This window comes from Pangasianodon hypophthalmus, chromosome 4 (assembly GCF_027358585.1).
Source record: "Pangasianodon hypophthalmus isolate fPanHyp1 chromosome 4, fPanHyp1.pri, whole genome shotgun sequence".
Classification (NCBI taxonomy): Eukaryota; Metazoa; Chordata; class Actinopteri; order Siluriformes; family Pangasiidae; genus Pangasianodon; species Pangasianodon hypophthalmus.
Genome location: NC_069713.1, coordinates 20,598,996 through 20,611,227, shown reverse-complemented (window position 1 = coordinate 20,611,227; position 12,232 = coordinate 20,598,996). Strand labels below are relative to the sequence as shown.

Sequence of the window (12,232 nt, the reverse complement as noted above, 5' to 3'; positions counted from 1 at the left end):
CTTGAAATGTATAACCTGAGTGGAAATCTACAGATCTAGTAAGTAAGCTAGTAACTTTCGATTTCTCCTGAATGGTATGAAAGACATGGGGTTTAACGTCGCTCCACGAAGACACGGGTTAAACTCAGCTTGTGCAATTCCGGTCTCTAACGTGATCATCTGACTTCCTTGCTCCTAGTTTCGTTTCTGACAGTTGAGCAAAGGACGCAAAAGCTTCAAGTAGCGCATCTCCTTCTCTTCTACTCCGTAAAATACAGCGAGGAGTTACTGTAAACGCAGTAGACTTTAGCACAAAAAGCAAGGGCAGAAATGAGGCACGGATCCGCGCGCGTGCTTGCGGCTGTCTTCCTGCTGGCGACAGGTACATATTTCCAATATGTTTACTCACTGAAGGCAACCAGTGGTCAAATATTACAATCTTTCCTAGTGGTTAAATCAGTGAATTTTACAGCGTTGACTTATTTACTTATGTTAAACGTTTCAAAACAAAAACAGACAGACGCATTATCGCCTGAAAAACAAAAGACAAAGAGGTGAAGGTGTCATATTAATGTGTCCTAACCTGCATGTGAGTGGCTTATAGCTGAAATAAACAGGAAAATAGCAATTCCGACATGTTTTAGCATCAAAATGCGTCTTTGCTAGTTTTTAATGTCAACTATAACATACGTTTGAGCTTTAAATGGAATAAAATGTAATTAGAGCTACTTTGTTCTTTATTTGTTTTAACTACAACTTGAGAACAAGAGAAAGAAAGAAGGAAGAAAAGAAAGAAGAGCGCCGTGTTTGTGTCAGTCTTCCAGGGAGCCATATTAAACGCTTCAGTGCAATAAGACGACACAGAGAATTTTACAACAGCTCGGAACTGTTAAAGGTTTTTTCCATTCTGAGTTCCGTACAAACCGTTTCGAGACACTAAAGGTGTATGTTATACACAATACCTAATTACTGTAATTAACCATTTTATTTATGTATTCGATTTTTGTTTGTTTATTTATTTAGATTTTTTTTTGGTTTGTTTGTTTATTTAAAAAAAAATCAGGAAATGTGTTTGGACATTGAAATGTCTGTTATGAAAGTTTCGATAAGTCATGTGTTACATTCTCACGTGATACAGCCTCGACATCAAAAGCTACAGGCCTACATGTTCTGCGTCGGTTTGCCGATATAGTCGACAGGTGTTAAAAGTTTATACGTTGAAATAACATGAATTAAATACATAAACAACCAAATATTATTAATAAAGCTGTACATCAGGCAAATAGTGGCACGTGACTATTTTGGTGTCTCATGATGTGTTTGCGCACGTGCCACTGTTAAATATAGAGGTGTTTTATTTGCATTTTCGCTTTATATACACACAAAGAAAGCCTTAACTCACTCTTTTCACTTTCCTCAGCCCTCACTTTAGCTCAGGAAAATGACGGACACCTTAAGCCGCCTGCCAGCATGCTACCTCCTGCCCCGTTTGTCACCACATCTGCTCCAACCACCAGCACTCCAAATATGACAACTCCCCATACCAACATAACTACTGCTCCTCCAACTCCCCACAATACTACAACCGCCAACGTAACTACTGCTCCTCCAACTCCCCACAATACTACAACCGCCAAAGTAACCACTGCTCCTCCAACTCCCCACAATACTACAACCGCCAAAGTAACCACTGCTCCTCCAACTCCCCACAATACTACAACAGCCAATGTAACCACTGCTCCTCCAACTCCCCACAATACTACAACAGCCAACGTAACCACTGCTCCTCCAACTCCCCACAATACTACAACTGCAAACACAACCACCCCTAGTACTACTATAAAACCAACCCCAAAACCTGAACCAACGCCAGCAACCAACATCACAGTGGGCAACTACACTGTGAAAGACAAAGACAAACTGTGCATTATGGTTCAGGCTGCAATCCAGGTCCACGTCAACAACAGTAAGGTAAGGAAATTGTCTATATTGATGATAATCAATTTTATATTTCATTACAGTTGCTTTTTGTGATTTTTGTTATACTCTTAAATAAATCAGTGCTTCTTTAATAATGAAGTGCCATAACTTCTGGCTTTGCATGTTTACGTAAAGACACCTTAGTTTCAGTAAGGATGACAGTCTTTATATGTTACTATCCATTACATTTGAATATATTATTTCTTTTTTTTTCCATGAACTTTTTTTTTTTTCCGATTAATTCATTTTGTAGATGGCAGGCACCTATATTGTTCCAGAAAGTGCTAAAGGTGATGGCAAATGTGAAAGCAATAAAGCCAGTCTCGTGATAACTTTCAAAGAGGGTTTCATCTCTATGAACTTCTTCAAGGTATGTCAAGAGTACATTTTAATAAACTGTGAAAGTGGCAACAAGATTTCATTTTCAAATAGTAATTCACCATATTTAATATTAAAATTATATAAACTGACAGTGGTGTGTTGTATTCAGCCACACGATAATATAAGTTTTCTTCACAAAGTAATTCTCTTTTAACGGTTTGGTTTTGATTAAACAGGACTGATTGGTTTAAACTGTGCTTGGTTAAATAGCTTTGTACAGTTGCCTGTTTTCTCAGTAGGCAAAAAAAATAAATGAATCTGTTGAGTAGAACAGAATGAAAAGTCATAGCTCGATTTACGTGTTGGCCACTGAGAGTATAGATTAGTTGCTGATACATACTGAAGTATAAAAAGGAAGTTGAACTGGAAGAGGAAGTGACTGGCTGATACAATGCTATTTATTCGCTACCTTAGGCAGCATAGTAGCCACTCAGAAACCAGTTGATGAATAAACATGGCAGGTGGCGTACACTATTGTGCTTCACATACTATATCCTAATGAGAGCCTGGGGTTACAGTAATAACGCATGTTATGATATTAGGATTGTGTATATTTTTTCAGTAATATTGAGCAAAATATCTCTTTTTGAGTTCTACTGACATTCTCATTAGTTTGATATAAAACTCTGCTGTTAAAAAAACATAGCCTTATAGTTTGCCTTATAGAGGAGTGATGTCTCAGATGAACAAGCCACAGTCACATGTAGTATGAAGTACTTTTCTGGTGTGAATCATCGTCTGATTCACATACCCGTGTGTGTGTGTGTGTGTGTGTGTGTGTGTGCATATTTTTCTGGGGGTCTGCATGATTTTGCTCACTTGCATATTGCTCCTTTGTTTTGTTTTTTTTTAAAGAATGACACCACAAATATGGTCTTTGTCAGTGCTGTGGCTGTCAAACTGACCTATGCCTTCAAGTCTGGAGGTAGGTGTAATATCCTTTCAGTTCTAACAACACAGTGATCATGCAACTTATCAGCTTTGTACTTTTTGCATGGTTACTTGTTGTTTTGTATTTTTAATTCATTTTCCTCTAACACATATTTTGGACAGCTCACCTCAAGACAGTTTTTCCTTCTTTCCATGTGTATGTATGGCAGTATACAGGGCCTTTGATCATATGTGTTCCTTGTTTTGATATGATTTGCTGATTGGTCATACTACACCACCATGTTTTCCAGTCCCATGATGCCAAAGAGATAACTATCAGCAGTGTTGACTATCAGTTAGCCTCCATGCTCTTAACCCGGATCATGCTTGTTTTTTCTAATACATGAACTTTGCTTCCTAGAAACAGATAAGCAGAGTAAACAATCGGTGCACTAAACAAGCCAATTTATTGGACTAGTCTCACTGAACTTCATTGTCTTGCATTTCCAGTTAATGAGTAACTGCGATTTTTTTTTTTTAACACTTCAGTTATACTAGCAACACTGATTTTGGTTGCTTGGAAAGGTAACATTTAAAAATATGACCTTTTTTCTATACAGATAAAAAGATGCAAGGTGAATTGAAATATGACATGCATTTTGTTTTGCAGCATAGTAAAATTTTGCAGGATATTCTAGGGAAGTTTTTTTGCATTTAACTCTAAAGTATGAGGAATTGTACGCTGATGTCTGAATAATAAGTGATATGCTGTTTAACCAGTTTGCCTGCACATATAGAGGGCATCAAGAGCTGTGGTGTCACAGTGTCATGATTGCAGTAGCAACATGCACTGCATTTTAAAGACGCAGTGGTATAAAATAGTTTTGATGATTTGATGTTACTAATTTGTAATAAATAATTTAGAAATAAATGTATGTGAAATCAAAAGTGTATGGTCTTTCAAAAAAGGTTTGTTTCATTACCGTGGGTGGAAAATTACAAAAAGAAACAGACAAGCTTCAACCTGATATGCTGAATTAAATCTAGAGCACTCTAATGATTTTGGCTGCACTTAAACATTGATAATTGAGGTTCTTGTTTTCCCTCAGTTTTGTCAATTTTGGAGAGGACGAATCAATCGGTGCAACTGTTCAGCATGGCAACAAGTCACTCTTATTCCTGCAAATCAGAGTCAGTCTTCATGGGTGATGGCGCCTACCTGGAGTTCAGTAAGGAGAGGATGCAAGCCTTCAACTTTACCAGCAACCAGTTTGGTCCCCGTAAGTAACATTTCATTATCCTTGTTATCATCTTAAATGAATACTGTATGTACTGGATATACAGTTTAAGAAAGTCTGTGTACAGAAGTAAAACGTAGGGGACGTGCATACACTTTGGAATGGCCCTTTTGTCTTTGCAAAATTTGGTCTGCACAAAAGACATTGTATTTGATTGACATTTTTGAAAGTCTTGTATGACTCCAGTCCAGCAGTATGTGGAAAGTCTGCCAGGATGCCTTTGTGCTTTTCACCCTATAATAATCTGGAGTATCTGGTTAGGAAAGCATTGTATATTTAGTACATTGTATAATTCTACTGATGATTCCTGCAAAGGTCTGTTACTCTTGCAGTTTAGAGGCAGTATCATAAAAAATGTATTGTGTTTCAACATATGAATATATTCCAGGCTTTTGATATTGATACTATTTAAATTGATACTATAGTACATTTTCAGTAGGTTCCTTGATGTGTTATGTTTTCTTCTAATTTTATTAAATTTATTGCCTGCAGTAGTTCTCTACTGACCAAGGCACTGTTAATTAACACACCAGTTTCTTGTAACTTTTTTTTCACCCCAAATATTTCAAATTAGTAATGCCGAAATTGTATTTTAGGTTAATTATCTGTCATTAAAGAAACCTGTCAATTTAAAGCATCCAAGCTCATCTTGTGTTCCGCTTTCTTCTCTATGCTGAAGTGCCTTTAGTTATATCTAGTTTTATTAAAAGTGACTCCATAATCATGTAAATTCATTACTACTAGTATTTTTTTTTACATGCAAAGGATAATACTTAGCAAAATACTTCCTTTAAATTCATTCATTTCTCCTAATCCTACACAAGGCCTACTTTAATACTGTAAGTAAAGTTTATGTCAAATAAATAAAGTTTCTTGAGAAACAGGGTATCCTGTTCATTTATTTAACTAAAATACCAGGTTGTTCCTGAATTCAGGCCTTTTTTCTGAATCTTCCAGAGAGATTTTTTTCTGTTCGGTGATTGGATTTGAGTAATCAGGTATCTGTTTGTCTGTTACTGTAGTTGACATGTGCAAGGCCAACCAGCCAGACTACCGAGTGGCCATTGGCGTGGGTGTGGTGCTGCTCATCCTCATCATCATCGTAGTCGTGGCTTATCTCATCAGTAGGAGAAGGAGAACAGATGGTTACCAGACTCTCTGATGGAGAGAATCTGTCAGAGCAATTCATAAAAGGACAGCATCATCACCATCACCATCATCTGCGCAAGTTAAATCAAGCATGATACGCTTACATGAGTTTATGAAGCAGACCTTGCTTTTGGATTTGTTCTGGTGAGGTTTGCTCCATAAAAAAACTGACATTTAATCCAGGCATCAGCAACTGCTCCTTTTATAGGGTGCACAATACAACAACTAAAGGTGTGAAATCAAAAGAGATCACAAATGCATATTGTAATGCTAGTTTAAAAAATACATCAAATCTTAGTTTCATTTTCCACGTTGTTGTGTGTTCAAACTGTTGTCCTGTGCTTGCTTCGCTGTGCTCAAGTGTCTTAAATCATATCTAGCTATGTCCAGCTGTTTGGTCAAGATGACACCCTATTTACACCACGGTGCCTCTACTAAAATATCTTAGACTTTAATCCAGTCGTTATGATTTCCACAATGACAGCTGGATCTCATAAACATTATAATCAGCAAGTGTGTAGTGCAGATCTCAAAAAACAGCTATTCATTCTGCCTATGGGGTAATATAACTGATTTTTATGTAAAACCCTTCCCCTTGCCCAAATTAGGTTCATCCTAGTTCAATGGCTCACCCTGTGAGAATATCAGAAGCAAATTACTTAAAATAATCTCATTAACCAGAAGAATTTTCAGTTAGTATTCTAATTTCTGTAGAAACATTATACTTTGTAGATTATACTTTGTGCCATTTTAAAGTGACCTATCCTCAGGAATATAGAGTCTCTAAATCCTATGCACTGATATTACAAGCATTAAGGTTATAAGGGAAGGTTTTGATATCTGCATGTACATTGCAAATGAGGTTTCCTGTCTTGATCAAAAGGATTTTAGGGATTTCTGCTATAATAAAAAAAGCATTAGGTTGGACGGAGGGGTCTTGAAAAAAAATTGGAGCAAAACTGACAGCACCTTATTTTTAAATATTAAACCGGATGATGATCTCTAGTTCTTTTTATTATATGCAAATTTAGCTTGAAGATGTTGCGCTTGTACTTTGTGTATGTAAAGCTGTCTGGTTGAAATTTTTCCAACAGTTGGTGATGTATCTCTGAAAAGATACTTTGAGAAAAAATAAAGGGAATATGTTGACTTTGCGTGTGTGAATATTGTGAAAGAACTGATCCACATTGTCTTTTTAAATAGCCTAAATTTTGTACAAAAACCAAACATTTTCTTTATGAGCATTATATTATTATTATTATTATTATTATTATCATTATTATAATATATTTTTTTCAAGATAGTTTAGATTTTACAAGATAACTATACCATAGAACACTATTTGCTGAATTTACATTAAAAAAACCTTCTTGAACCTGTGTAATTGGAATAGTAGCTTACTAATGAATATCCTGACCATTGTTCAACAAACTAGTACGTTTTTAAAATCTTCAGTCATAAGTGTTTCACAATTACATTGCCCTTTTGCCCTGTCAGTAATAAACTAATGTACACATGTACTCATTTACAGTTATGGCATTTGGCATCATACCGACAGGGAAACTAAAATGATTTTAAAATGATGTCATTACAAGAGTCCCTTACTTTTGCTCCTTTGGAAGATGTTTTTATTCAGCACCAAACACAACTCAAACATGGTGATGAGCAGATCCAACCCTGATCCAACCCTGAAGTAAAATCACCACTAATGCACAATTATGAATTATTTCGCTCCCTGTCTTTAAGTAGCAATTTACAGCAATAGAGTAGTGTTTGAATCCCGCAAATGCACTCTCACTCCAGATGTTTTTCGGGGTCAAATTTCTCTGCATGGGGAGGAACTGAGTTACAGCGAATCCGCTGCATGGACACACAACAGCCTTCTCTACAACAGTCTTCTCTACAGCAGTCTTCTCTACACAACAGCCTTCTCTATACACTTCATTTAAGGGCACAGGATAAGCAAATATGGCAGGTAGGTTCTCAAATTTCCAAGCAATGCATTTTGTTTATGCTGCAGTGTGTTGAATCTGGACCGTTAGGCGACTGACATTCAGGTCATTGTGTAATCAGTAACGCAGTGCTGGGGCGATTTTATGGTTTTATATACCCACAGAGAGTTACAGTAATACTGGACTAGTTCAGTACTGGAAGTCTGAGCTGTTGAGGAGTATGTTTAGTGTGGAGTGAGAAACCATATCTAACTGTCTGTTTCTCTGTCTGTCCAGAGTTGATTGCAAAGGATTACCTCCTCAAGGTTTTTAATTGCAAATACCTAAATATCCATCTCACAAATTAGCTACAAAATCCAAGAAGTTAAAATGACATGTGGGTGTGCCCCGAAAAAAAGAATGTTTTTTTTTTTCACAGAAGTCTTCTTCTCAGTAAGAGTAGCTTATGTCAGAAGAATGCGTAGGGGGGGGGGTTTAAATGATGTACACATACAGTGGATATAAAAGGTCTGCACATCCCTGTTAAAATTGTAGGTTTTGTGAGGTAAAAAAAAATGAACCCAAGATAAATCATGCCAGATATTTTTCCGCCTTTAATTTGACATAGAGTTAGCAACCAACAAAAGTCAAGTGAAAAACAAATAGAAAGATTTTATGGAAGAAAATAAAACTTACAATAACCTGGTTCTATAATGGGGAATTTGACTGTGCTCAGAATGAACCAATCACATTTAGACTCATGTTCAAAAGTTATTATACACCTGTCACCAATACAGTGATTCTGATTAACCCCAACTAAAGATCAGCTGTTTCTCTTGATTTTTCTTGACATCTTCTTCATTTTATTTGACTGCTAAAGCTATTGGCTGCAAAGAGCTTACAACACATGTAAGAGATCTCATTATCGAGGGGTATCAATCAAGAGAGGGGTACAAAATAATTTCCAAAACATTAGATGTTACATGGTACACCATGAAGGCCATCATCAACAAGTGGAGAAATGATGAAAATTGATCAGGGAGGCTGCCAAGGGACCTACGGCAATGTTAAAGGAGCTGCAGGAATATCTGACGAGTACTACCACATACCTGCCACACTGTTTTTATGCTCCTTACAGTTAAACAGTAGCCTGCAATCAAGTTATAAAATGTTTAAACCAAAAATGTGCATGCAAACATCAAAATTAAGATAAAATAAATGTTAGTAAAGATTGCTTTTTTTGAAGTAAAGATTGCAGGGTTTCTAACAATACTTCTACTTAGTATCATTGATTTTATGTTTCACAGAAGGCGAGATGGAGAGTATTGTCCCTAGTGCCCTCAACACAGGGAGAGAAACAGGAACACTAGTGGAGGTCAAGTTTCAGAAAAACTCCTATCGAATCCAGAAATACCTGGAGGCAGAACCAAAAGCTTTAGGGGTGTGTAGATAAAACCCAAATGCTTTTTAACCACTTTATTAAACACACGAATATTACTCACCACTTTTTGAATTGACTGTTTCTTCACAAAACAGATGCAAAACTTATTTGATTTTTTGACAGGTAACGCAGATTATGCTGAGTCTCTTTTTCTTGAGTACCATAGGTTTGAATTGGAGTTTTTATAGTTCCCACATCCCAGTCATCATCAAAGCTATCTTTTCTTCACCTGTAAGCATTAAACCATTACACTAGTCATCATTTTAATTCTAATGCAATGTGTGATGGTATGCATTTGCTTTTCATACTGCAGAGCATAATAGCTGGTAGTGTGGCAATAGCAGCACAGAATCTTCACCTTCCTACAGTAAGAAAAGACTCATTTTCAACTGGCATACACATTTACATATTACATATTACAATTACTCCACAATATACAATTATTTCATATAAATATATTTTCTCTCGCTCTCTGACAGCTGAAGGCCTGCTTGGGGCTGCAGGTTCTGGCATGTGTGTTCTCAGTGATCCCCTTCATCATCAGCTCAGATTTAATACTAGACCAACCTATATTTCAGTACTGCTGGGACAACCACAACAGCACATCACAAATAAATATGTGTGACAGACTGTGGGTAAGACAGCCTTTATAGCCCAAGTCTATAAATATACTGTATTTCTAACAACTCTATGGGCTGTGAGGCAGCTCCACTACTCGCTGTACCACCATACTGCCCCCAAGGCTACATTTTTACCAGTAAACCATAATGAATGGTTTAAATCACAATGTTTGTTTAATCTCTGTGGACAAATTATTTCTGTGAACAAATCAAGTCATTTAATGTGGTTCTGATATCACAACACAAGATATTTTCATTTGTTTTAACCTATGTAAGCACTAAATAGGCCATCTGATTAAGAAGGGCAAAATTAAAATATTTATCTAATATCTTATCATAGTGTAACCAGTTCACAACAAATCTCTGTATGCTTTTGAAAAAGAGTCAGACTACATTTGATTAAGCAGTATTATGTATAATATACAGTCTCATAAGGAAACTAGTTGATGACTGAAATCATTAGTTACAACCGAATAAATGCACATCATCATCTCCGTTGATATTTATATCATTTACAGATTATAGTTTATAGATTATAATTTACTATAGGCCACCAGAACTACAGTATACCATAACTATACCATATATTAACTCTGTGTTTACAGGCAGTAGTATAAAAATTTCATGAGTCTTTATTTCATTTCATGAATTACTTACATGTTGTAAAGTGTTGTCCTAGGACTAGACCTTGGATTATTTGCATAACACCCACACCCCCTACATTCCTTTTAATGTACCCTTACTACCCCCATATTTATAAATATTTATTATATACTTAGCAATTTCACTGCAGCTACCTCAGCCTGATGTTGCACAGCATTGCATTGCACATAAAACTGCACATATCTACACTTTATTCCACATATAGTCTCATACTATATATACTGTTGCTGCCATCTATCTTTTACTGTACACTTTTTATATTATATTTTTTATATTTTTCCTTGTTCTACTTGTATACGAGTAAATTCTCGTTTATGTAAATTCCATTTTTATGTCACAGACAGCATTTCCCTGCATGTTGTACTGTGTATGGTTGTGTGTGACCAATAAAATTTGAAGTTTAACCCATTTAATTATTGTTAAACATTGATTGAATCTAAATATTACAAATACTCAATAGTAAAACTTGTCTGAATTCTCCAAATGATAGAATTTGTTTTGTTCAGAAAGAGGAATACGTAAGGTAGTAAGAAAGAAGACAACATTCAAACTCATGTCTTTAATTTATTCTGCTTACTCACAGTCCATCTATGAGCATATCATGGGAATAGAGATGCTCGTGCAGGCGACTCAGATTGCTCTCTCTGCCACCTTGGCTGCCTTCTGCTGCAAAGTAATTCAGTGCTGCTCACCGAGGGACAATGTGGTAAGAACTCAGAAATACCACACCTGTTACTGCAAACTTGATAAGAGGTCAATATCAGTGTCTCTCTGTGCTAACTTCATTTTTGCTGCTTTTTCTTCTTTCAGCCTGTTATTGTGGTGAACGCACCCCCAGGTCCACAGTGACAGCAGAGTCACAACCCATTTAACTGCAGTTTTGTTTTACACACATGCATTATAAATGTACTTACAATACTCACATACTTGTTATATGTATACAGCCTAAAGCTGTATACATATAACAACCTTAGTTATAGAATAATATGTCGAATATACTTACAATGTACTTGAATGTATGTATGTACTTACAGTACTCACATATTTGTTGCATGTATACAGCCTAAAGCAAACAGTACAACCTGTGTTACATGATAATGTGATAAACTGTTCAAATAACCTCATTAGTATTCAGTTAGTATAATTTCTTTTTGAAAAGGTATAGATAATATTTTATGTCATTTTAAAATCACTTATACCTTCAGTCACTTCTGTCATTTTTCTGAACTGTAATAATGGTTCTCTATGTAAGGCTGTAAGATGGACAAAAAGGATTTTAGGGATTTAAGGTATGATAAATAAACATTAGGTTGACTGGAGAGGTGTTGGGATATAATGTAGCAAGACTGACAGCACTTCATTTTTTAAATATTAACCCTGATGGTGAACTCTATTTTTTCCTTATGTGCAAATGTACATAAAGTCTAATATAGCTTGAAGACATTGTGCATGTATTTTGTGTTTGTAAAGCTGTCTGATTATTTTTTTCCCAGCAGATGGCGATGTATCTCTGTTTAGTGTATGTTTTTTTTTTTCAGTAATGAACATCTCAGAAAGAATAAAGGGAATATAATATGAACTATTTTTTTTGTTGTTGTGTATCCTAAAAATCATGATCCACATTGTCTTTTTAAACACCTTAAATCTTGTACATAGACCAAACGTCTTCCTTTATTAGAATTAGGCCTACATTTCTTTTCAAAGTTGTTTAGATTTTGCCATTTGTTCATACCACTGCAGGCTGTTTGTTGGATTTATATTTAAAAAAATCTAGTACTTGAATAATTGGAATTGCACTTGTGAATATTTTCACTATTGTTCTATAATGATTCCTAGTACTTTTATTGTTCTTCAGACATCATTGTTTCACAGGTAACATTGCCTGTTTGCCCTGTTAGTGAACTAGTTTTGACTAATGTA

The 12,232-nt window shown here is 35.8% G+C and overlaps 2 protein-coding genes across 2 annotated transcripts; both read left to right on the top strand.

Annotated features, from left to right (window-relative positions):
* Positions 1 to 149: 149 nt before the first annotated feature.
* cd68 (CD68 molecule) lies at positions 150 to 6,806 on the top strand. The gene is made up of 6 exons (XM_026936859.3): positions 150 to 361; positions 1,400 to 1,950; positions 2,213 to 2,329; positions 3,196 to 3,265; positions 4,320 to 4,490; positions 5,531 to 6,806. Exons 1-6 carry the CDS (start codon positions 310 to 312, stop codon positions 5,668 to 5,670), a joined length of 1,101 nt encoding a protein of 366 aa, XP_026792660.2. The 5' UTR covers positions 150 to 309; the 3' UTR covers positions 5,671 to 6,806.
* A 667-nt stretch (positions 6,807 to 7,473) lies between these two features.
* Positions 7,474 to 11,891, top strand: LOC128316972 (uncharacterized). Its single transcript, XM_026936948.3, has 7 exons — positions 7,474 to 7,632; positions 8,896 to 9,029; positions 9,153 to 9,260; positions 9,343 to 9,396; positions 9,509 to 9,664; positions 10,896 to 11,018; positions 11,123 to 11,891. Exons 1-7 carry the CDS (start codon positions 7,626 to 7,628, stop codon positions 11,159 to 11,161), a joined length of 621 nt encoding a protein of 206 aa, XP_026792749.1. The 5' UTR covers positions 7,474 to 7,625; the 3' UTR covers positions 11,162 to 11,891.
* The last annotated feature ends 341 nt before the right edge of the window (positions 11,892 to 12,232 follow it).

Excerpts from the sequence above, each read along its gene's own strand:
- cd68 (XM_026936859.3), top strand. The coding sequence starts at position 310 with ATGAGGCACGGATCCGCGCGCGTGCTTGCGGCTGTCTTCCTGCTGGCG. Across the intron at positions 1,951-2,212 it reads TCCACGTCAACAACAGTAAG|ATGGCAGGCACCTATATTGT; the intron begins GTAAGGAAATTG and ends TTCATTTTGTAG. Across the intron at positions 2,330-3,195 it reads TCTCTATGAACTTCTTCAAG|AATGACACCACAAATATGGT; the intron begins GTATGTCAAGAG and ends TTTTTTTTAAAG.
- LOC128316972 (XM_026936948.3), top strand. Across the intron at positions 9,030-9,152 it reads CAGAACCAAAAGCTTTAGGG|GTAACGCAGATTATGCTGAG; the intron begins GTGTGTAGATAA and ends ATTTTTTGACAG. Across the intron at positions 9,665-10,895 it reads ATATGTGTGACAGACTGTGG|TCCATCTATGAGCATATCAT; the intron begins GTAAGACAGCCT and ends GCTTACTCACAG.